At 45.1% G+C, this 25,712-nt stretch overlaps 1 protein-coding gene across 1 annotated transcript in view; it reads left to right on the top strand.

Annotated features, from left to right (window-relative positions):
* LOC122564742 (NMDA receptor synaptonuclear signaling and neuronal migration factor) overlaps positions 1-25,712 on the top strand; it is a 110,783-nt gene that overhangs the window by 27,261 nt on the left and 57,810 nt on the right. The window contains exon 4 of the mRNA XM_043719893.2: positions 16,114-16,189. Coding sequence (XP_043575828.2) covers positions 16,114-16,189 — 76 coding nt within the window. The remainder of the gene's footprint in view (positions 1-16,113; positions 16,190-25,712) is intronic.

Raw genomic sequence — 25,712 nt, 5'->3', positions numbered from 1 at the left:
CCGAGCATGGTTAGGAACATGGGATTGAGATATCGTTACAAAAACAGAGATGTGGCTCAGGGATGGACAGGACTGGCAGCTTAATGTTCCACTGTATAGATGCATTAGGAAGAACTGAAAGTGGAGCGAGAAGAGGGGGAGTGGCTTTTTTGATTAAGGATAACATTACGGCTGTGATTAGGGATAACATACTGTTGTATTCAGGGAGGATGTTCTTGGAAATATGTCCAGGAAAGTTATTTGGGTGGAACTAAGAAACAAAGGGATGATCACCTTATTGGGATTGTACCGTAGACCCAGAGAAAGTGAGGACTGCAGATACTGGAGATCAGTGTTGAAAGGTGTGGCACTGGAAAAGCACAGCAGGTCAGGCAGCATCCGAGGAGCAGGAGAGCCGACATTTTGAGCATACGCTGTTCAGGAATGTTAGGGGGGTGGCTGAGAGATAAATAGAAGGTCGGGCTGAGGCTGGGGCTGGGAGAAAGATAGCTGGGAAGGCGAAAGGTAGGTGCAGGTGGAGGTGTTGATGGTGATAGGTCGGAGCGGATAGGTAGGGAAGGAAATTGGACAGGTGGGGCAGTTCAAGAAGGCGGTGCCGAGTTGGAGGGTTGGATCTGGGATGAAGTGGGGGGAGGGGAAATGAGGAAACTGGTGACATTGACATCGATGCCGTGTGGTTGGAGGGACCCAAGGCAGAAGATAAGATGCTATTCCTTCAGGTGTCGGGTGGCTAGGATTTGGTGGGTGGAGGAGGCCTAGGACTTGCACGTCCATGGTGGAGTGGGAAGAGGAGTTGAAGTGGTCGGCCACAAAGCAGTGGGTTGTTTGGTCCCAGACGTGTTCCCTGAAACGTTCTGCGAGTTGGTGTCCTGTTTCCTCAATGTAGAGGAGACCGCACCGAGAGCAATAGACACAGTAGATGAGGTGTTTGCATGTTCAGGAAAATATTTGCTTTCTGTGAAAGGATCCTTTGGGGCCTTGGACGGAGGTGAGGGTAGAGGTGCGGGTGCAGATTTTACAAGTCTTGCGGTGGCAAGGGAAGGTGGAGGATGGGTTGGTGGGGGACGTGGACCTAACGAGGGAGTCGTGGAGGGACTGGTCTCTGTGGAATGCTGATAGGGATGGGGAGGGGTGGGAAGGGAAATGTATCTCTGGTGGTGGGATCTGACTGTAGGTGGCAAACATGGCGGAGGATGATGCGCTGTAACCGGAGGTTGGTGGGGTGGAAGGTGAGGGCCAGTGGCCTCTTTATTTATAGAAACCCTCTGGTCCTCACCTTCCATCCCACCAACCTCCGGATACAGTACATCATCCTCAACCATTTCCGTCACCTACAGTCAGACCCACTACAATTCCCTCCCCATCCCTATCAGCATTCCACAGAGACTATTCCCTCTGCGACTCCCTCGTTAGGTCCATGTCCCCCACCAACCCATCCTTCACACCTGGCATCTTCCCTTGCCGCCGCAAGACGTATAAAATCTGTGCCCCCACCTCAGTCCAAGGCCCCAAAGGATCTCTACACATTTGGCAGAGATTTTCCTGCACATCCAAAGACCTCATCTACTGTGTCCATTGCTCTTGGTGTGGTCTCCTCTATATTGGAGAGACAGGATGCCAACTCGCGGAATGTTTCAGAGAACATCTCTGGGAATCACATACCAAACAAACTGACCACCCTGTGGCTGACCACTTCAACTTCACCTCCCACTCCACCAAGGACATGCAAATCCTGGGTCTCCTCCACTACCAAATCCGAGCCACTCGACACCTGGAGGAAGAATGCCCCATCTTCTGCTTTGGGACCCTCCAACGGCATGGCATCAACGTTGATTTCACCAGTTTCCTCACTTCCCCTCCCCCACCTCATCCCAGATCCAATCTTCCAACTTGGCACTGTCCTACCTATCCGCTCCACCCTCCGCTCTGACTTATCACCATTACCCCCCACCTGAATCTTGCTATTACCTTCCCAGCGACCTTCCCGTCAGCCCCAACCCCATTCCTATTTATCTCTTAACCCCTTTGCCCACCCCCTTCACATTCCTGATGAAGGACTTATGCCCGAAACATCGACTCTCCTGCTGCCTGACCTGCTGTGCTTTTCCAGCGTCACACTTTTCGACTTGCACTATAGACCCCCCCAGTGGTCAGTGGGACATTGAGAAACAAATGTGAAAGGAGATCTCAGCTATGTGTGAGAATAATAGGGTGGTTATGGTAGTGGATTTTAATTTTCCAAACATAAACTAGAACTGCCCTAGTATAAAGGGCTTGGATGGAGAGGAATTTGTTGAGTGTGGACAAGAAAAGTTTCTGATTCAGTATGTGGATGTACCTACGAGTGAAGATGCAAAACTTGACCTACTCTTGGGAAATAAGGCAGGGCAGGTGACTGAGGTGTCAGTGGGGGAGCACTTAGTGATGGAAAAAGGTAGACCGGATCTAAAAGTTAAAGTTCTAAATTGGAGCAAGGCACATTTGACAGTATTAGGCAAGAACTTTCAAAAGTTGATTGTGTACGAATGTTCGCAGGTAAAGGGACTGCTGGGAATGGGAAGCGTTCAAAAATGAGATAACGAGAGTCAGAGACAGAGTGTTGTTTTTAGGATGAAGAGCAAGGCTGGTAGGTGTTGGGAATTCGGGATAACTAGAGAAGTTGAGGTTCTAGAACATAGAACAATACAGTGCAGACTGTATTGGTCCTTGGCCCTTTGGCCCTTGATGTTGCGCCGACCTGTGAATTAATCTCCCCGACACTATCCCATCTTCATCCATGTGCTTATCCAAGGGTCGTTTAAATGCCTCTAATGTGGCTGAGTTAACTACATTGGCAGGCAGGGCTTTCCATGCCCTTACCACTCTCTGAGTAAAGAAACTGCCTCTGACATCTGTCTTAAATCTATTACACCTCAAATTGTAGCTATACAAGCTGACGTCATCATCCTAAAAAAAAGACTTTCACTGTCTACCCTATCTAATCCTCTGATCATCTTGTATGTCTCTATCAAATCCCCTCTTAGCCTTCTTCTCTCCAATGAGAACAGAGCCAAGTCTCTCAGCCTTTTCTCATAAGACCTTCACTCCAGACCAAGCAACATCCTGGTAAATCTCCTCTGCACCTTTTCCAATGCTTCCACATCCTTCTTGTAATGGGGCGACCCAAACTGTACACAGTATTCCAAGTGCGGCCACACTAGCGTTTTGTATAGTTGCAGCATGACGTTGCGGCTCTGGAACTCAATTCCTCTACCAATGAAACCTAATGCACCGTATGCCTTCCCAACAGCACTGTCAACCTGGGTGGCAACTTTCAGGAATGTATGTTCATGGTCTGCAAGGTCCCTCTGCGCATCCATACTACCAAGAATCTTTCCATTTATCCAGTATTCTGCCTTCCTGTTATTCTTCCCAAAGTGAATCACCTCACATTTATCTGCATTGAACTCCACTTGCCACCTTTCAGCTCAATTTTGCAGTTTATCCAAGTCCCACTGCAACCTGTAACATTCTTCCACATTGTCCACTACTCCACCGACTTTAGTGTCATCTGCAAACTCACTAACCCATCCACCTATGCCTGCATCCAAGTCATTTTTATAAAATGACAAACAGCAATGGTCCCAAAACAGATCCTTGTGGCACACCATTAGTAACTGGACTCCAGGTTGAATATTTTCCATCAACCACCACTCACTGCCCCCTTACAGAAAGCCAGTTTCTAATGCAAACTGCTAAGTCATCCTCAATCCCATGCCTCTGCATTTTATCCAATGTGGAACCTTATGAAAGGCTTTACTGAAGTCCATGTAAACCACATCAACTGCCCTGCCTCATCCAAATGCTTGGTCACCTTCTCAAAAAAACCCAGTGAGATGTGTGAGACATGACCAGCCCTTGATGAATTCATATTTCTAATTTGTTGCTTGCTAGATGATTATAAATCCGATCTCTGATAACCCTTTCCAAAACTTTTCCTGCAACAGACGTAAGGCTCACAGGTCTATAATTCCCTGGGTCATCTCTACTCCCCTTCTTGAACAAGGGCATAACATTTGCAATCTTCTAGTCCTCTGGTACTAAGCCTGTAGACAATGACAGCTCAAAGGTCAAGGCCAAAGGCTCCAACATCTCCTCCCTAGCTTCCCTGAGAATCCTTGGATAAATCCCATCCAGCCCAGGGGACTTATCTTTTCTCGCGCCTTCTGGAATTGATAACACCTCCTCCTTACTAACCTTGATCCTTTCCAGTCTAATATCCATATCTCATTCTTCTCCTCTGCAATATTCTCTTTTTCCTGAGTAAAAACAGATGAGAAATATTCATTTAGCACCTCTCCGATCTCTTCAGGGTCCACATACAACTTCCCACTTCTGTCTTTGACTGAGTCTATTCCTTCTCTTGTCATCGTTTTATTCCTCACATACCTATAGAAAGCTCTAGGGTTCTCCTTTATTCTACCTGCTAAAGACTGCTCATGTCCTCTTGCTCTTTTTAATTCTCTCATTAAATCCTTCCTGGCTATTCTGTAACTCCATCGCCTCATCTGAACCATCAATGTCACATAAGCCTTCTTCTTCCGCTTAACAAGAGACGCAATTTCTTTAGTAAACCATGGTTCCCTTACCTTATCACTGTCTACCTTATAGACAGCAGAAATGGAGGGATTCTCTAGAAGAGCATGAAGGCAGTTGGAGTATACATAAGAGGGAAATCAGGAGGACAAAAAGGGGACATGAGATAGCTTTGACAAATAGTGTTAAGGAGAATCTCAAGGGATTTTATAAATACATTAAGGACAAAAGGGTAACTAGGGAGAGAATTGGACCCCTTAAAGATCAACAAGGCCACCTATCTGTGGAACCACAGGAGATTGGGAAGACAGTACGTGAGTATTTTCCATCACTATTTTCTGTGGAGAACGAGGTGGAAGATAGAGAACATGGGAAAATAAATAACAACATCTTGAAAAATGTCCAAATTACAGAGGAGGAGATGCTGGAAGTCTTAAAATATGTAAAGGTGGACAAGTTCCTGGGACTAATCAGGTATGCCCTAGAACCCTGTGGGAAGCTAGGGAAGTAATTGCTGGGTTCCTTGCTGAGGTATTTGTATCATTACTAGCCACAGGTGAGGTGCTGGAAGACTGAAGGTTGGTTAACGTGCCATTATTTAAGAAAGGTGATAAGGAAAAGCCAGCGAACTATAGACTGGTGAGCTTGACATCGGTGGTGGGCCAGTTGTTGGAAGACATATTGAGGGACAGGATTTAGATGTATTTGGAAAGGCAGTGACTGATTAGGGATCGTCAACATGGCTTTGTACATGGGACATCGTGTCTTACGAACTTGATTAAGTTTTTTGAAGAAGTAACAGAGGATTGATGAGGGCAGAGTGGTGGATGTGATCCATATAGACTTCAGTAAGGTTCCTCAAAGTAGACTGGTGATGAGGTTAGGTCACGTGGAATACAGGGAGAGCTAGCCATTTGGATACAGAACTGGTTCGAAAGTAGAAGATAGAGGGTAGTGATGTAGGTCTGCTTTTCAGACTGGAGGCCTGTGACCAGCAGTGTGCTACAGGGTTGGCGCTGGGCCCACTGCTTTTCATCATTTATATAAAATGATTTGGATAGGAATGGAGGACGTATGCTTAGTAAGTTTGCAGATGACACCAAAATTGGTGGTGAAGAAGGCATTTAGTAGGCTTGCCTTTATTGGTCAGAGCATTGGGTATAGGAGTTGGGAAGTCATGGTGTGGCGGTACTATGAACCTGCACTCCAAGATCTCTTTGTTCAGCAACAATCCTCAGGACCTTACTATTGATTAAGCTCACTATTAGAATACTGCGAGCAAGTCTGGTCTTCTGACTATAGGAAGGATGCTGTGAAATATGAAAGGGTTCAGAAAAGATGTTGCCACGGTCGCAGGGTTTGAATAGGCTTTGGCTATTTTCTGTGGAGCTACGGAGGCTGAGGGGTGACCTTACAGAGGTTTATAAAATCATGAGGGACATCGATAAGGTAAATAGACAAGGTCTTTTCCCTGGGGCGGGGGAGTCCAGAACTAGAGGGCATAGTTTTAGGGTGAGAGGGGAAAGATTTAAAAGGGACCTAAGGGGCACCTTTGCGTGTATGGAATGAGCTGCCAGAGGAAGTGGTGGAGGCTGGTACAATTGCAACATTTAAAAGACATAAGGATGGATATTTGAATAAGAAGGGTTTAGAGGGATATGACCAAATGCTGGCAAATGGGACTAGATTTATTTAGGATGTCTAGTTGGCATGGACGAGTTGTACCAAAGCGTCTGTTTCTGTATATCTCTATGACCCTACGACTCTAATTGAAGGTAGACTCACAGTGGCATGAGGGCTGGAGTTCCACACTTTTGACTCAACGACATTGAAGGAACTGCAATATGTTGCCAAGTTAGGGTGGTGAGTGACTTGGAGAGAAACTTGAAATTGCTGGTATCCCCATGTATCTGCTACCGTGGTCCTTCCATAAGGAGGTGGTTGTCGGCTTGGAAGGCGCTGTTTGGAGAGGTTTTGTGATTTTCTGCAGTTTATAAATGGCACACATTGCTTCTGATGAGGGTTGTGGTCTCATCTACCTGTTGCCCTCCTAATCCTGGGCTTCCTTGTCAATCAAAAATCTGTCAAGCTCTGCTGTCAATGCATTCAATGATTCAGCCCCCACTGGGAAAGAGAATTCAACAGAGCAGCAATCATCTCTGTTACCTGGAGAATAGGGACAGTTGTAACTTCTTGACTACCCCTCCCCCATATCAAGTTCCAAAACAATTGCATTACCATTCTGACACTATGGCTGCAATCTTATTGAGAAATAATTTGCTGTTGGTTGCTAGGAAACTGCAGTCAGCATGTTCTGTGTAGTAACATATTCCAGGTAACTGGGTTACAATATGCTGTAGAACCACAACAAAATAGATGTACTTGCCATCCTAAATGCTCTGAGCTGGAAGAGTGAAATGCAGATATGAACTGGGGTCTTCCAACCTGGGGTAGTTATGATCAGAATCTGCTGTTTACCACAATAAACTCAATCGCCAACTTTTACAATTGCCTTCTCCTGAAACCTTCCCTCCATCAAAAGCTCAGAGTTGGGGATGTTCATTGATGATTGCACAATGGTCAGCACCATTCACAATTCCTGAGATACTAAGGCTGTCCATGTCCCTTGGCAGTATCGAGACTTGGGCTGACAAGTGAAAAGTAAAATTCACATCACACAAATACCAGGTAATGACCATCTCCTGCAAGACAGAATCTGACCATTGCCCCATGACATTCAGTGGCACCACCATCACTGAATTCCCAATTATCAACATTCTGGGGATTACCATTGATCAGAAACTCAATTGCACTCAAGAGTAGGTGGCTTCAAGAGTAGAGGTAAAAACAATGACTGCAGATGCTGGAAACCAGATTCTGGATCAGTGGTGCTGGAAGAGCACAGCAATTCAGGCAGCATCCGAGGACAGGCAAAATCGACGTTTCGGGCAAAAGCCCTTCATCAGGAATAAAAGGGCTTTTGCCCGAAACGTCGATTTTGCCTGTCCTCGGATGCTGCCTGAATTGCTGTGCTCTTCCAGCACCACTGATCCAGAATCTGGCTTCAAGAGTAGGTCAGAGTCTAGGAATACTGCAGCAGGTAACTCGACTCTCCAAAGTCCAGGGCACAAATCAGGAATGTGATGGAATACTCCACAGTTGGCTGAGTGTGTGCAGTTCCAACAACACTCAAACATCCGCTCCCTGTGCCGCTGATGCTCAGTAGCAGCAGTGTGTACCATGTACAAAATGCACTGCAGAAACTGAGAAGGCTCCTTAGACAGCACTTTCCAAACCTATGATTGCTAATGGGCAGCAGTTATGTAGGAGAAAGTGAGGACTGCAGATGCTGAAGACCAGAGTTGAAAAATGTGATGCTGGAAAAACACAGCAGGCCAGGCAGCATCCGAGGAGCAGGAGAATCGACTTTTCAGGCATAAACCCTTCTTCAGGAATGTTCAGATATGTAGGAACACTACCACCTGCAAGTTCCCCTCCAAGCCACTCACCATCCTGACTTGGAAATATATTACTGTTCCTTCACTGTTGCTGAGTCAAAATTCTGAAACTCCCTCCCTAAAAGCATTGGAGGGTCTACCTACAGCACATGGACTGCATTGGTTCAAGAGGCACTCATTATCACCTTCTCAAGGGCATTTGTTGATAGTGTACAAATGTTAATGACACCGCATCCCATGAGGGAATCCAATAAAAACACTAGGAAAATAGACTGTGGGACTCCTCTGAGGATGAAGGTGGCACTGTAGCAATATTTATTGCTCAATTGTAATTGTCCTTGAACAGTCCAAAAATGTGCAGGTTAGGTGAATTGGCCATGCTAAATTGACTGTAGTGTTAGGTGAAGGGGTAAATGTAGAGGAATGAGTCTGGGTGGGTTGCTCTTCAGAGGGTCGCTGTGGACTTGTTGGGCCGAAGGGCCTGTTTCCACTCTAAGTAATCTAATCTAAAAGTAGCTTGCAGCCATTTTCAGAGGGTAGGTAAGAGTCAGGCACATTGTTGCTGTTTGGTAGGTTCACTCCCCCAACAAAGGACACCAGTAAATCAGATGGGTTTTACAACAGTTGATGAGTTGTTGTGGTCCTCACTGACGCCATCTTTCAAATCCAGACTTTATGAATTAAATTCAAATTCCATCAGCTGCGGTGGAGAAATTTGAACCTGTGTTCCAAAAACGTGACTTTAGGCCTCAAGATTTCTGGTTCAATCCCATTACCACCAAAACACATTTTCACCCACCATTGCTATTCAATCTGCTGGTTAGTGGTGATTAGTAGAATTTGCTCCAGAGCAGTAAACAATCAAAATAATCTGCTGATAAAGTGTGATTGTCTGTATCCAGGTGAATAACAATCCAGAGAGGAGACATGAGAGATTCTGGAGACAAGACAGCTGAAATCTAAAGGCTGATTTCTTTGGAGTCAAAGCATATCAAATTTTAGGAATAGATCCTTAGGATCTGACCACAGGTTTCCAAGGGTCACAGTGTCTCAATGTGAGACCCCAGGATCAGTGTTTTTTTAAATTCATTTATGGGACATGGGCGTCGCAGGCTACTCAGCATTTATTGTCCATCTCTAGCTGCCCTTGAGAAAGTGGTGCTGAGCTGCTTTCTTGAATCGCTGCAGTCCATGTGCTTGGGTTGACCCAAATGCCATTAGGGAGGGAATTCCAGGATTTTGACCCAGCGACAGTGAAGGAATGGTGATACATTTCCAAATCAGAATGGTGCATGGCTTGGAGGGGAACTTGCCGAGAGTGGTATTCCTTTGTATCTGCTGCCTTGTCCTTCTAAATGGAAGTGGTCAAGAGTTTGAAAGGAGCTGTGCTCCTAGCATCTGACCTATTTTTGTCGCCATTGTGTTTATGTGGGGAGTCCATTGAGTTCCTAGTCAATGGTAACCCTCAGGATGTTGATAGTGAGAGATTCACTGATGGTGACACCATTGAATGTCAAGGGATGGTGGTTAGATTGTCACTCATTAGAGATGGTCAGTGCCTGGCATCCGTGTGACGCAAATGTTAATTACCACTTGTGATCTTCTGAAGAAGGGAAGGTCTTTGATGAAACAAACAGAAGATGGTTGGGCCGAGGACATTACCCTGAGAAACTCCTGCAGAGATGTCCATGAGCTGAGATCACTGACCTCCAACGACCATAACCATCTTCCTATATGCAAGATATGACTCCAACCAGCAGAGACAGCCATTGATTCCAGTTTTGCAAGGGCTCCTTGATGCCACATTCTGAATATGGCTTTGATGTCAAGGGCTGTCACTCACACTTCACCTCTGGAATTTAGCTCATTTCTCCATGTTTGAACCAAGGTTGTAATGAGATCAAGAGCTGAGTGGCCCTGGTGGAACCAGAACCTGGTGCCATTGAGCAGGTTACTACTGATAGTAACTGATATGCTGCTTGATAGCACTGTTAATGACGCTTTCCATCGTTGAACCGATACTTGAGAGTAGACTGACAGGGTGGTAATTGGCCGGATTGGATTTTTGCTGCTTTTTGTGTACAGGACATGTGCCAAGATAATTTTCCACATTGGGTAGATGCCAGCGTTGTAACTGTACTGGTGAAGGTGACGCAAGTGGCAAGTTCTGTAATGCAAGTCTTCAGTACTGTTGCCAGGATGTTGTCAGAGCCTATAGCCTTTGTAGTATCCAGTGCTTCCAACCATTTATTGATATCATGTGAATAAATGGGATTGGCTGAAGTCTGGTAGCTGTAATGCTGGGGACCACTGGTAGAGGCTGAGATGGATCATTCACTTGGCACTTCTGGCTGAAGAATATTGCATGCTTCAGCCGTATCTTTTGCACTGATATGCTGGGTTCTTCTATTGTTGAGGATGGGCAAGGAAACCTTCTGATGATCATCATGTATCAGTATTCCCCCATGTGGACCCTCCTCCAGTGAGTTGTTTAATTGTCCACAACCATTCCCGCCTGGATGTGGCAGGGCTGCAGAGCTTAGATCTGCTCCATTTGTTGTTGGATCGTTTAGCTTTGTCTGGCATATGCTGTTTGGCACACAAGTAGTCCTGTTTGGTAGTTTCACCAAGTTGACACCACATTTTTAGGTAAATATAGTGGTGCTGCTCTTGGCATGTCCTCCTGCACTTTCCATTGAACTTCCCTGGCTTGATGGTAATGGCTGAGTGGGGCATCTGTCGGGCCATGAGGTTACAGATTGTGTTGGAGTACAATTCTGCTACTACTGATGGCCCACAATGCCTCATTAATGTGCAGCGTTGAGTTGCTAGATCTGTTTAAAATCTGTCCCATTTAGCACATTGATAGTGCCACACAACACAATGGAGCGTATTGTCAATGTGAAGGCCGGACTTCATCTCCACAAGTGCTATGTGGTGGTCGCCCTTACCAATGCAGTCATGGATAGATGCATCTGCAGCTGACAGATTGGTAAGGATGAGGTCAAGTATGTTTTTCCCTCTTGTTGGTCCCCTCACCACCTGCTGCAGATCCAGTCTAGCAGTTATGTCCTTTATGACCCAACCAGCTCGAACAGTAGTGTTGCGTTGAGGCACTCCTGGGGATAGACGTTAAAATGCCCCACTCAGAGTACATTTTGTGACTTTGCCATCCTTAGTGCTTCCTCTAAATGGGCGAATACTGATTGAGCATCTGAGGGAGGATTGTACATGATGATCATCATAAGGTTTCCTTGCCCATGTTTAACCTGAAGTCACAAGACGTCATGGGGTCTGGAGTCAATGCTAATGACTTTGGGGCAACTCTCTTCTACCACTGTGATGGTACCTCTGCTATGTCTGTCCTGCTGATGCATTTGTCAATGACAGTATCAGTAAGAGTGACCACAGCACAGTCCTTGTGGAGACAAAGTCCTGCCTTCAATTGAGAAAGACCTCCATTGAGTTGTGTGGCAGTATCATTGTGTTAAATGAGACAGACTTCAAATAGATCTAGCAACTCAACATTGGGCATCCGTATCCACAATTGTACACCAGCACAATCTGCAATCTCATGGCTTGGTACATCTCCCTCTCAACCATTACCGAGAAGCCAGGGGATCAACCCTGGTTCAGTGGAGAGTGCAGGAGGGTATGCCAGGTGCAGCACCAGACATACTTAAAAATGAGGTGTCAATCTGGTGAAGCTACAAAACATGACTATTTGCATGCCAAACAGCATATGCAGCAGGTGAGAGGCATAGCTAAGTGACATAGCCAGGGATGGTGATGGTGGCATCTGGGACATTGTCTGTAAGATATGATTCTGTGAGTATGGCTATGTCAGGCTGTTGCTTCACCAGCCTGTGAGACAGCTCTCCCAATTTTTGCACTAGCTCCCAGATGTTAGTCTGGAGGACTTTGCAGGGTAGACGGGGCTGCTTCTGCCATTGTCTTTTCTGGTTGCTTGGTCGATGCCAGATGGTCCTTGAAGTTCAAGCAGTTTGATGTTCCTGCCTCATTTAAAGGGTAATCATTATGCCATCTTACCTAGATCCGCTCCTTCTGTCCCAGGAATCTAAGGCTGTCGCCTCCTTCATCATCTCTCTGGCTATGCTTTCATCTGTTCTAATGTGCAATTTTCATACTCACTAGCAAGTAGCAGCAGGCATAATGCAAATGACATGCAGACTGGAAATGTTGCTAGCTACAACTAGGGTAGTGATGGAGTTTGAGAAGACACAGACAGATTGGTGCAATACACGGATATTTGCAAATGAAATTTAGTGCAGAGAAGTGTGAAGTGTTTCATTCTGGGAAAGAAAAATGAAAAGAGGCAGTATAAAATAATGAGTTCAATTCCCTGCATATAAGTAATTGAAAATGGTATGGCAACGGATGAATGGACATCGCACAACAATCAACAGACTGGAATGTTCCCTCCCAGTCGGAGAACACTTCGGAATCTGGGACATTCGGCCTTGGACCTTCGGGTGGTACAGTGGTTAGCACTGATGCCTCACAGCGCCAGAGACCCAGGTTCAATTCCAGCCTCGGGCAACTATCTATGTGGAGTTTGCACGTTCTCCCCGTGTCGGCGTGGGTTTCCTCCGGGTGCTCCGGTTTCCTCCCACAGTCCAAAGATGTGCAGGGTCCAAAGATGTGCAGTCAGGTGAATTGGCCATGCTAAATTGCCCGTAGTGTTAGGTAAGGGGTAAATGTAGGGGTATGGGTGGGTTACGCTTCGGCGGGTCGGTGTGGACTTGTTGGGCCGAAGGATCTATTTCCACACTGTAATGTAATCTAATCTAATCCAATCTAATCTAATCCTCCAAGGTGGACTTCAGGACAGGCAACAACGCAGAGTGGCCGAGCAGGGGCTGATAGCCAATTTTGATAGCCATGGCCTCAACCAGGACCTTGGGTTCATGTCACACTACAAGTGACCCCACTGCACTGCACGTGCGTGTATATACACACACTCCTATGCACACAGACCCATACACTCATGCAGACCCTTTCTCATACGCTCACACACACACTCCCACACTCAGATGCACCCTCTCACAGACTTGTACTCTTTTACACTCACACTCTCACACATACACACATCTCTCACACCCCACACACGTCTCACACCCCACACACACACCACGCACGCGCGCACACATACACACACACGAATTGAATTGGATTTATTGTCACGTGTACCGAGGCACAGTGAAAAGCTTTGTCTAGCGAGCCATACAGGCAGATCACAGAGTTAAATAGCATAGATCAGTAAATAATAGGTAAACAGCAGCAAAATCCAAAACACAGGTACAGGTGAATGCCAAGAGTTTGTGAGGCCATTCAGTATTCTAACAACAGTAGGGTAGAAACTGTTAGGAAAACGGCTGGTGCGTGTGTTCAGACTTCTGTACCTTCTCTCCGATGGTAGAGGTTGTAGAAAAACATTGCCAGGGTGGGATGGATCTTTAAGAATGCTAGTGGCCTTTCCTTGACAGCGGGCCTGGTAAATGAATTCTATAGGTGGAAGGTTGGCCTTTGTGATTGTCGGGGCCAAGTTCATCACTATCTGTAACATCTCTGATCTTGAATGGTACAATTGCCATACCAGGTAGTGATACATCCAGACAGAATGCTCTCAATGGCGCCCCATAAAAGTTGGCAAGGATATTCGCCATCATGGCAAATTTCCTTAGTTGCCTGAGGAAGAAGAAACGTCGTTGGGCCTTTGTAACCAGTGCGTCCACATGAAGAGTCCAAGAAAGCTTGTTGTGGATGACCACTCCCAGGAGCTTGACACTCTCCACTTGTTCCACCTCTGTGCTGTTAATGTGTTGGGGGGGGGGCATGAGTAACATCCCGCTCAAAGTCAATAATGAGTTCCTTGTTTTTGCTGGCATTGGGAGCTAGGTTGTTCTCAGTGCACCATTTTTCCACCTCCCATCTGTAGTCTGTATCGTCACCATCTGAGATTCGACCAACTATGGTGGTGTCATCAGCGAACCTGTAAATGGCATTAGTCTGGTATTTGGCGACGCAGTCATGGGTATACAGTGAGTACAGTTAGGGGGCTGAGTACACACCCCTGGGGGGCTCCAGTGTTGAGTGTTAGTGAGGATGAAATATTGTCCCCAGTCTTCACTGATTGTGGCCTGTGGGTCAGGAAACTGAGGATCCAGTTGCAGAGAGTGGGGCTTAGTCTGAGATCACTAAGTTTAGTAATCAGACTTGAGGGGATATTAGGTTGGTGGGATGAATTTGTACTTGCAGAATTACATTTTATTTTGCTCAAAAACTGCATGAATCCATGTAAGATTCTGTAAATTCCTTTTTTAGATTAGAATCAGTCTGAACATTGGGGCACAGACAGCCTCACACATACACAGGGCACCTCACCCCTTCTGGGCTGATAGGACACCAATTGTTAAAGTTCCCTTGAGAATGTAACTTTAAGAACATTCTGGGATTTACATTTAAAAAAACTGAAACCAATATGCCCATTCTAAAAGATGAGAGACTTAACAAACAATCCAGGTCTTTTTCAATATATAATTTCAGTTACATCACACTGTAAACTTTTGCTATAAATTCTGTGTCCTACAATCTTATACTCCACCTGATGAAGGAGCAGTGCTCTGAAAGCTAGTGTTTCCAAATAAACCTGTTGCACTATAACTTGGTGTTGTATGATTTTTAACTTTGTACACCCCAGTCCAACACCGACACCTCCTAATCATTGAAAATGGTAAGGAGGTTACAAAGACATTCATATGCTTTTCTTTAGAAATAAAAGCTTAGAATATTAAAGCAAGGAAGCTGCAATGAACTTTATGAAAGACTGATTCAGCATCAACTAGAGTATTTCACCCAGTTCTGAGTGTGGCACTTTGAGAAGGATGTGAAGGCGTTGTAACAAAACAGAAAAACTTAAGTATGGTTCTAGAAATGAGGAGCTTCAGCTCTGAGGATTGTTTGGCAAAACTGGGAGTATTGTTTATATAGAACATATTTGTGAGGAAATATGATCGAGGGTTTCAAATCCTGTTGGCTCTGGACAGAGTGGATAGAAAGAAGCTGTCACGATTGGTGGAGGGGAACCAGAGGACAATGGCAAAAAACATTTGTATGTAGTGAGGTGATAGGATCGGGAAAGTACCACCTGAGAGTGAGATGGGGGCAGATTCAGTTGCGAACTTCAGAAGGAAGTCGAATAGTACTCGTGGGCGGCACTGTGGCACAGTGGTTAGCACTGCTGCCTCACAGCCCCAGAGACCCGGGTTCAATTCCCGCCTCAGGCGACTGACTGTGTGAAGTTTGCACGTTCTCCCCGTGTCTGCGTGGGTTTCCTCCGGGTGCTCCGGTTTCCTCCCACTGTCCAAAGATGTGCAGGTCAGGTGAATTGGCCGTAGTTAAAATTGCCCGTAGTGTTAGGTAAGGGGTAAATGTAGGGGTATGGGTGGGTTGCGCTTCGGCAGGTCGGTGTGGACTTGTTGGGCCGAAGGGCCTGTTTCCACACTGTAATGTAATGTAATCTAATCTAAAGCAAACAAATATTGGCAGGGTTATGATGAAAAGGCAGGGTTGTGGGTGGGACTAGCTGAGTTGCTGTTACTGAAGGCTGACTCTGATATGATGGGCCCAATGGCCTCATTTTGTGCTGAAATCATTCAACAATTTTGATTCTAAGCTCTGTTAGATTCAATAGCTTGGGATGTTTGCAAATCAACAGGAACAGCAATATATACTTTGTATGTTTTTTATTTGTTCATTGGGTATAGGCATCACTGGCTATGCCAGCATTTATTGTACAGCCCTAATTATCCTGGCAAAGGTGGTGGTGAACTGCAGTAGGAAGAGGCCAGTGAGATTCTAGGCTTTAGTTTTGCAAAATCAGCCTGTATATTTGCTGCTTCCCTGGTTTGTGGCAAAGGATTTGCACTCCTGTCGATGTTCAAGTCCAGGTAGCAAGCGTGGCTGCAGCTCCCAGCCCTCCATTTTAAAGTGACCTTTACTGAAATACTTTCTAATTTGCCTACAGATAGTTTTGAGTAAAATAATTTTTCTGTTTCAGATGATGTCCCAATTCGGACTTGGTTCCCAAAGGAAAACCTCTTCAACTTTCAGACAGCAACCACCACAATGCAGGCGTGAGTATGATACAGGGGATCATAGATTTCCAAAAATAGTTGATAAAGTCCCACATCAAAGGTTATTGTAGAAAATAAAGATCTCATGGTGCATTGGGAGGCACATTGGTATGAATAGAAGACTAGCTGGGAGTAGGCATAAATGGGTCTTTTTCAGGTTGGCAAGATGTAATGAGTGATGTGCCACAGGGCTCTGTGATGTGACCGCAATTGTGCACAATCTGCCTCAACTCTTTACAAGTGACTTAGATGAAGGGATTTGGGACGTAAATTCCAAATTTGTTAATGGCACAAGATAGGTAGGAAAGTAAGTTATGCAGATTAATTTAAGAGGTCACAAAAGATGGATAGGTTACTTTAGTGAGCGAAAATGTGGAATGATTCCAAATGATGGAAGATTGCAGAGCTCTGCGATATAGGGAAACTGGTTGTCCTCACAAATGGATAGCAAAAGGTTAGTGTGCAGGTACAACAAATAATTAGGAAAGCAAATACAATATTATTTATTGTGAAGAGAATTTAATACCAAAGTAGGGAGGTTATGCTTCAGTTATATGGGTAAGACCACATTTGGAGTACTATGTACAGTATTGGTCGTCTTATTCAAAGAAAGATGTAAATATGATGGAGTAGTTGAGAGAAAGTTTATTGGACTAATCTCTGGAATGAGCAAGTTTTCTTATTAGGAAAGGTTGAACAGGCCAGGCTTATATCTACTACCTTTTAGTGAATTAAGATCCTGAAGGGTCTTCATATCTTGATAGGGAAGATCTGGAGGGGATGTTTCCTCTTAATAGGACAATCTAGAACCACTGAGCCACTGTTTAAAAAGCAGATTTCACCCAATTAAAACACAGATGAGGAATTTTCTTTCTCAATAGTTGTGATTCTTTGAACTCTCTTCCTGAACAGGCAATGGAAGCAGAGCCCCAAATATTTAAGGCAAAAGTAGATGGATAATTCTTAAGCAAAGGACTAAGAGTTTACTGGGGTAGGAGAGAGTGAAGATTTGAGGTTAAAATCAGATCAGCTAAGATGTAAGTGGACGAACAGGCTTGAGGGGCTGAATGGCCTACTGCTCTGAATTCATAAAGAGACAAAAAAAAACTGCAGATGCTGGAAACCAAAGTAGACAGGCAGGAAGCTGGAGGAGTAGAGCAAGCCAGGCAACATCAGGAGATGGAGAAGTCAACGTTTCGGGTGTAACCCTTCTTCAGGATGGGGATAGGTATAAGGAGAGCTTCAGATAAAGGGGCTGGCGGGCTAGGGTGGCGAACCGGGGATAGGTGAACACTGATAGAGGGTATGACCTAGTTGGTTGATGGGAGGAATGAAGCTGGTTGGTGGCTGGAAGGGAGGGTTCGATCAGAGGAATGGAAGGGAACGGGAGGGGCTGGGAAGGGAGTCAGGGATGGGAATGGAGGTTATTTGAAATTGCAGAACACTGTGTGGAGCCCTCCAGGCTGTAGGTTACCCGGGTGGAAGATGAGGTGTTAATCCTCCATTTTGCGGTTTGGTTTGTTGTGGCAATGAAGGAGGCCAAGGATAGCCACGTCAGAAAAGGGAGTGGGAAGGTGAATTAAAATGGGTGGTGACTGGGAGGTCAGGTTGGCCCCCGAAGGCCCAGCTGAAATGCTTGGCGAAATGTTCCCTTAGTTTACATTTATTCTCCCCGATGTAGAGAAGACCACATCGGGAGCACTGGATACAGTAAACTAGGTTGGGGGAGAGGCAGGTGAACCTCTGCTTCACCTGGAAGGACTGTTTGGGGCCCTGGATGGAAGTGAGGGGTGGTGGTGTACCAGCAGGCTTTACATCTTTTCCGGCTGCAGGGGAAGATACCTCGGGGTTTGGTGGGGACTGGTACGAACCAAGGATTGTCAAAGGGAACGAGCCTTGCAGAATGCAGAGTGGGGTGGGGAGGAGAGGTGTTTTTGTTGGTGGGGTCTAGTTGGATTGGGGAAGTGTTTAAGAATGATGTGTTGGATTTGGAGACTGGTGGGGTGGTAGGTGAGGACAAGGGGGACTCTGTCTTTATTGTATTGGGAGGGGGCATGGTTTCGAACAGTGGAACAAGGAATGGAGGCGGTGCGGTGGAAGGCTGTCTGGATGACAGGGGAGAAAACACATTGTTCAAAATAGGTGGACAGCTGGGATTCTTGGCAGTGGAATGTCTCCTCACTTGGGCAGACACAGTGGAGGAATTGGGAGAATGGGATGGAGTTTTTGCAGGATACTTGGTGGGAGGAGGTGTAGTCCAGGTAGTTGAGTCTGTGGGTTTATAGTAAACGTCTGTCTGGAGATTGTCGCTGGGGATGGAAATGGAGAGGTCAAGAGAGGGGAGGGAGGTGTCCGAGGTGGACCAAGTGAATTTGAGGGCGGGGTGGAAGTTGTGAGCGAAGTCGAAGAACTGCTCCAGTTCATCCTGGGTGCAGGACGCTGCACCGATACAGTCATCGATGTAACGGCGGAAGAGTTGGGGTATGGTGCCTGTGTAGGTACTGTGTAAGCACAGGCACCATACCCCAGACAGACGTTTACTATAGAGGTAAAAACAATGACTGCAGATGCTGGAAACCAGATTCTGGATTAGTGGTGCTGGAAGAGCACAGCAATTCAGGCAGCATCCGAGGACAGGCAAAATCGACGTTTCGGGCAAAAGCTCTTCCTGATGAAGGGCTTTTGCCCGAAACGTCGATTTTGCCTGTCCTCGGATGCTGCCTGAATTGCTGTGCTCTTCCAGCACCACTAATCCAGAAAGACGTTTACTATAGCCCACAGACTCAACTACCTGGACTACACCTCCTCCCACCAAGTATCCTGCAAAAACTCCATCCTGTTCTCCCAATTCCTCCACCGTGTCTGCCCAGGTGAGGAGACATTCCACTCCCAAGCATCCCAGCTGTCCACCTATTTTGAACAATATGCTTACCCCCCCTCTGTCATCTAGACAGCCTTCCACCGTACCACCTTCATTCCCTGTTTCACTACTCTAAACCATGCCACCTCTAAAAGCAATAAAGAAAGGGTACCCCTTGTCCTCACCTACGACTCCACCAGCCTCTGCATCGAACACATTATCCTTAAACACTTCCGCCAACTCCCACCAGACCCCACTATCAAGAATATCTTTTCCTCCCCATCCCTCTCTGCCTTCCGCAAGGATCATTCCCTTCGACAATCCTTGGTTCGAGCCACTCTCCCACGAACCTCCCCAAACCCCAGGTATCTTCCCCTGCAACCGGAAAAGATGTGAAACCTGCTGGTACACCATGCCCCTCACCTCCATCCAGAGCCCCAGACAGTCCTTCCAGATGAAACAGAAGTTACCTGCCTCTCCTCCAACCTAGTTTACTGTATCCAGTGCTCTCGACGTGGTCTTCTTTACATCAGGGAGACCAAATGTAAACTAAGGGCATGTTTTGCTGAGCATCTCAGCTGGGCCTGCGGGGGCTGACCTGACCTCCCAGTCACCGCCCATGTTAATTCCCCTTCCCACTCCCTTTCTGACATGACCATCCTTGGCCTCCTCCATTGCCACAACGAATCAGACCGCAAACTGGAGGAACACCACCTCATCGTCTTGTCTGGGCAGTCTATAACCTGGAGGACTCCATAATGAGTTTTGCGATTTCAAGTCACTTCCCCTCCCATCCTTGACTCCCTTTCCGGCCTCTCCCCCTCCCTTCCATTCCTCTCATCGACCCTTCCTTCCAGCCACCAACTGGATTCATTCCTCCCATCAATCAACCAGGTTGTATCCTCAACCTGTTTTCACCTATCCCCAGAACTCTACCCTGCCCCCCCCCCCCCCACTCCCTTTATCTGCAGCTTCCTTTACTCCCAACCTCAGTCCTGAAGAAGGGTTACACCAGAAACGTTGACCTCTCCACCTTCTGATGCTGCCTGGCTCTGCTGTGTTCTTCCAGCCTCCTGAATTCGTCTGTTTAGATGATCACTTCTGAACCGTTGTGCAATAAGCATATATCTAATGGTATTCCTGTGAAGCCTTTGGCACAATTTACATCAAAGGTGGGGTGTAGGTATAAGTTGATATACAGTGCTGAATGGGACTGGGGTTTCCCCTTTTCAAACAGTGCCCTGCACAGGAGCTCGATCCAAGACACAAACATGATGCACAGAATGACAATAGGAATGAATCATTGCTTTTAAAGCAACAGTATGTTCAATGGGAAAGTAGAACAGTGCAGAATACGTGGGAATTCTGAGGTCAGAACGAAAAGAAGGTGGAAGCACTCAGCAGGTCAGAGTTAATGCCTCATCTCAATGTTGTGATGAAAGGCTGTCTGCTGCAGTGTTAACACTGTGTTATCTGACCTTTTGCATTCTTCCAGCATCTATGTGTTCCTACTTTACACATTCCACAGAGCTAACACAAAGACTACTATGTCTGATGAAATGGACTGATTACTCCCCTTATGTATGTTATGTAAATGAAGGTGACACAAGATACACACAACCTGTACAGTATCAACAACAACTTGCATTTACATTGCGCATGGTAAAATATTCCTATGCATTGCACTGTGATTTAGTTATAAAGTGACATTTAACCAAAAATGAGTAGTTGTATCAAAGCTTTGACAAGTGATTGGCTCTAGGGATTGTCTTCAAAGAGAGAGTTTCAGAATCTCAGAGTTTAGGTGATAGATGGCTAACAGTGCATTCTTAATGCTGAGTTGAGGGAAGTGGAGGATGTACAAGATGTTAGAATAGAAGAGTACTGACATCACAGAGCGTTGAGGGACTGGGAAACATTTCAGAGTTGGAAAAAGTTTCAGAGTTGGAATAAGTTGAGGCCATCAGAGAGTTTGAAGCCAAGGAACTGGATTGAAAATTGAGGCATTCAGAATCCAGGAACAGTATAGGTCAGTGAGCACAGAGTTGAGGGTGAATGAGACTTCACACGAGTTAGAATATAGGCAGTAGAAAATTAACATTCTCTATATACAAGTAGAGAAGCTGTGATTGAGACATATGTGAGCTTATAAGTACCAGATGGAATGGATCATTCCTGTTTTCTGTGTCGCTAATAATGAGGAGCTGGTCCTGCATGAGCTGTGCAGTCACTCCTGTGAGAGTTCCTCTTTATCCAGTGTGTACAGTATATGAGAGCAAGCTGCATCTGAATGCAGTAATGACAGAAACAACATGTACTTGGGCTTGAGCACTGGTCCACATGCTTCCTAGACCCGAAATAGTGTTCCATTAATCTGGAACTAATTGGTGTCACCCAATATTCAAGCCTTTGCTGAAGCACTTTTGACCTATTATTGCTATCAGTGTTTTTTGTTAAATGTGTGAGATTTGCCAGCACTTCAGAGCTCAGTTTGGTGTTTAATGAGCTCACACTGAATATTGAATAGCAGTAGGTTCAGACAGCTAGCATGTACAGCGAGCACTCCATTTGTGAATTTACAACTGAATGTAAATGTAATGTACCAGCTGTGTCCCATGCATTAATGTAATAACTGCAGGCTTTCAGCCAATAACTTTCTTGATGATAATCTATTGTGGCAGCGAACAGATCAAGTAGTGAAGGGATCTGTGATTATTCTGATCTTAAATCCACAGTGCTTTCAAAGCCCTGATATTATTAGTTGTAGTTCGTACGCTCCAGAATTTCTCATTCCTCTGTGGTACCTTGGCAGTGAGGTAAACTCAAAAAAACATTTCCACCCTTTCACCACTTTTGTCACTGATTCAGAAGCCCTGTAGACATTGTCTCAGCTTTAGCAAAGACAGTTGCTGTTTTGAGGTGTTTGATGTCTTGGTTATACAGGAGTTTAACTGTCACAGTTCTTTAGGCACTCGTGCGATGATTTAAGACAGGATTTAAAGGGTAGCACTGCCACGTGATCTGAATCAGATTCATGCAGATCTGTATGTAAGCTGGATGTATATTTTTCTCAAAGTCTCCAAAAGCAAACAGAGACCGTGCACAGTGACAAGAGGCTTGGTTCAAATTGCTGACTAGTTTTACTTCATTCTTAGCATGAATGTGTGGATCAATATATTTATAATAATAGTCAATTTAATAGATACAATTTTACACAATGAGTCATTAACCTGCAGGAAGGATGCTCCCTTGGCTGTAGGAGTCTAGGAGCTGAAAATGTGTTGCTGGAAAAGCGCAGCAGGTCAGGCAGCATCTAGGAGTCTAGGATTTGTAGGAGTCTAGGATTAAGGGACAGGCCATTTAAGATCAAGATGAGGAGAAATTTCTTCATTGAGTGTAGTAAATCTCTGAAGTTCTCTACCCTAAAGGGCTGTGGTGATTCAGTTATTGAGAATGTTCAGGACAGAGATCAACAGATTTCTAGATACCAAAGACAGCAAGGGAGAAGTGACTCGAGTGGAAAAATGGCATTCAAGTGGAAGATCAGCCATAATCTCTGTCTTTGGAAGGACAAGCTTGAAGGACTGAATGGTCTACTTTTGTTATTTCCTATGATCCATATTGGGATTGCCAGTTTTATAAGAATGAATGCCAGCTTGTTGCTACAGTCAGTTTTGGGTTTAGACAGTGCAGCTGCGCAGTCCCTTGGGCATGAGCTTCAGCTCCGGTGATACATAGACATCTTGCAAACCCAGGAGAAAATTCACAGATGAGTCGGGATGCTGATCCGAAAAGTGACTTAAATTCCATGACCTCAGATTGCCCAAAACTCTCTGCCACCAGTGAAGTACTTTTAAATTATATTCACTGTCAGAATGTAGGAAGTTCCCATAAATTGTGAATGAGGTACAGAAATTTATCTGTTTGAGTATTAGCTGACTTAGGGATGGAACGAGAGAAATAAAGATCTGTATGGGCAACTAAAATCCCGCGTTGTAATAGTCACAGGCTATGTGTTAAAACAAACATCTGTTTGAGGTGTTGTGCAATAGGTCAATATTGTCAGAATACAAGGAGAACACCTCAAGTTAACTTCTTATTAGAATACCTGTATTCATGCTGCACTCAAACATTAGTGCTGAACCCATTTCGTGGGTGGCACGGTGGCACAGTGGTTAGCACTGCTGCCTCGCAGCGCCAGAGACCCGGGTTCAATTCCCGCCTCAGGCGACTGACTGTGTGGAGTTTGCACGTTCTCCCTGTGTCTGCGTGGGTTTCCTCCGGGTGCTCCAGTTTCCTCCCACAGTCCAAAGATGTGCAGGTTAGGTGAATTGGCCACGCTAAATTGCCCGTAGTGTTAGGTAAGGGGTAAATGTCGGGGTATGGGTGGGTTACGCTTCGGCGGGTCGGTGTGGACTTGTTGGGCCGAAGGGTCTGTTTCCACACTGTAAAGTAATCTAATCTAATCTAATCTAATCTAATCTAATAAGTAATCTAATCTAATCTATGTGCAAGTCCTGAACACACAAACTCCTGATACAAAGAAAAAAGGAGAAATACCTTGCATTATTTGAGGTACAGTTGACTGAGCTAAAAAAGTCAGAGTGATAGGATAGATCAGTTGATGGAAATGGTAAAGGGATCATTTATCTTGTGAGACGCTATCTCACTTAAGGACTGAATGAATCTCCACCCTGTCCAATCACTGGCACAGCCTCATCATGTCTCTTCATTTCCTGTCAGTCTCCCAGGGTATTCACACAGCCAAACTAATGTTGGCCATTCCAAAATGCCCCTTGCACATGTGGACTTTAACCAAAACAAGGAGTTAGTTTAGTGAACCTTTTATAGTTATAAAGGACAAGGATGTGAAATGGTGCTGTTTGATAAGAATATACCCAAATAGCAATACAAGGACAGGGGAATTTCATGTATATTCATAGAAATTTCCATAGTGGGTTTTCACATATTCATGCCATGCTCCATCTGCTGACTAATCATAAATGATTTTACAGCACTGTTCAAGGAAAAAAAACAGTATCCTAGTTAATACTTACCCTTCAACTAGCACCAGAAATCATCCAGTCATCTGACAGGACCTTACTGGGCACAGTTGACTGTTGTAAATCCTTCTAACTACAGTGACTATACTTCAAATGCTCTGCTTTGGCTGTCAAGTACTTTGAGACGCTTCACATTCACGAATGGTGCAAAATAAGTCCAAGTGCTTCCTTCTTTAATAACTACCAGGCAATCTCCCAGCAGTGGTGTGGTATCTGGGGAGTCAGGACCAAATGAAGCTATCAGATCAAGGAGAGAAGATGTGGAAAGGGAAGGAATGAAATGTGGGAGATAAGACAAGGAGATTAAAAAGATTGGCTTTGGGATTGCCATTTTACTTTAGGGTATTGGCAGTCTATTTTATTGCAGAAGCAAGTTGTTGGGATCTGTACTGAAAATAGAAAATGCTGGTCAGGCAGCATTATGGAGAGAGAGCATGCCAATGTTTCAAGTCTAGATGACTTCTTCAGAGCTGACATGAAGTGTGAAGGGGGCAGCATTTATGCAGTGGTGGTGGGGTGAAGTGCTAGGGGAGAGAAAGTACTTCATCCCCTTACTGTTGCTTAAATATTGCCCACTCCACACTTCACGTCAGCTCTGATGAAGAGTCATCTAGACTCAAAATGTTAGCTTGCTCTCTCTCAGTGGATACTGCCTGACCCACCGTGATTTCCAGCATTTTCTGTTTTCACTTTGTTGCAGAATTGCTTTCAAAGACTCTGATATGGATGGAGCTTGAGGAGTCAATATCATCCTATAACTGATAGGCAGGTGACATGATTTTTGTTAACACTGATCATCTGCCTGTACCAATATTCTTCCTCTGGCTAAATATGATGGGAATGTATAAATTATCAAAGACCTTGTCATCGATCACCATTACACATAGGACCGGGGACGCTCCACCTGCACAGTGCAAATACAGACACAACGAATGTCAATTTGCCACCTTTGAATTACCTCATTGATGCACTGGACCCTACCTGATATGAAGCCTCATCATTCCAAGTGCAGCAATGGCTCACATCCTCTGAACTTCGAAAACAATTGATCTAATTAAAATCACTAAAAGGGAAAGCCTATATAATTCAAGTTTATTTCCGTTTTGCACTGTTTTATAACCTTTTCTATTAGGAGATTGAAGAGCTATTAGAACTGCTTAGCGTAGCGGTGACAAATGTGCTTATTAATGTTCATCCCGGGAACTTGGGCCACATGGTCCAAATATGAATCAGTTAAGTGGGAGAACCAAAATAATGAGCAGCATTCTTAACCCTCTTTCTGATAACAAACAGAAAGGTTTAATGCAATGACTGCTAGTTTCAAGCTGGGCTCCATAAGGCGAGATTTTAATTTATAATCCAACTGAGCTACAGTGGCGTTACGGGCAATTTTGATGACAAGCATTCAACGAGGACTATTTTTAACCAGTTTTATATCCTCAGAGTAGTAAGCTTTTGCATGAATGTCCTATTAATTAACAAAGAAGTTAATCTTTTTTAAGCTGATTGAAGTATCCCCTAACAGTGTACATAAATGAACGGTATCTCATTTGATTGTGCATGTTTAATTCCCTTATGTCTTATTGTCCTTTAGAGTCGG

This window comes from Chiloscyllium plagiosum, unplaced genomic scaffold (assembly GCF_037043375.1).
Source record: "Chiloscyllium plagiosum isolate Xiang-an unplaced genomic scaffold, Cpla_swu_hap1 HiC_scaffold_21, whole genome shotgun sequence".
In the NCBI taxonomy this organism is placed as follows: domain Eukaryota; kingdom Metazoa; phylum Chordata; class Chondrichthyes; order Orectolobiformes; family Hemiscylliidae; genus Chiloscyllium; species Chiloscyllium plagiosum.
The sequence above is the reverse complement of the archived record's forward strand: the minus strand, read 5'-3'. Positions and strand labels throughout refer to the sequence as shown.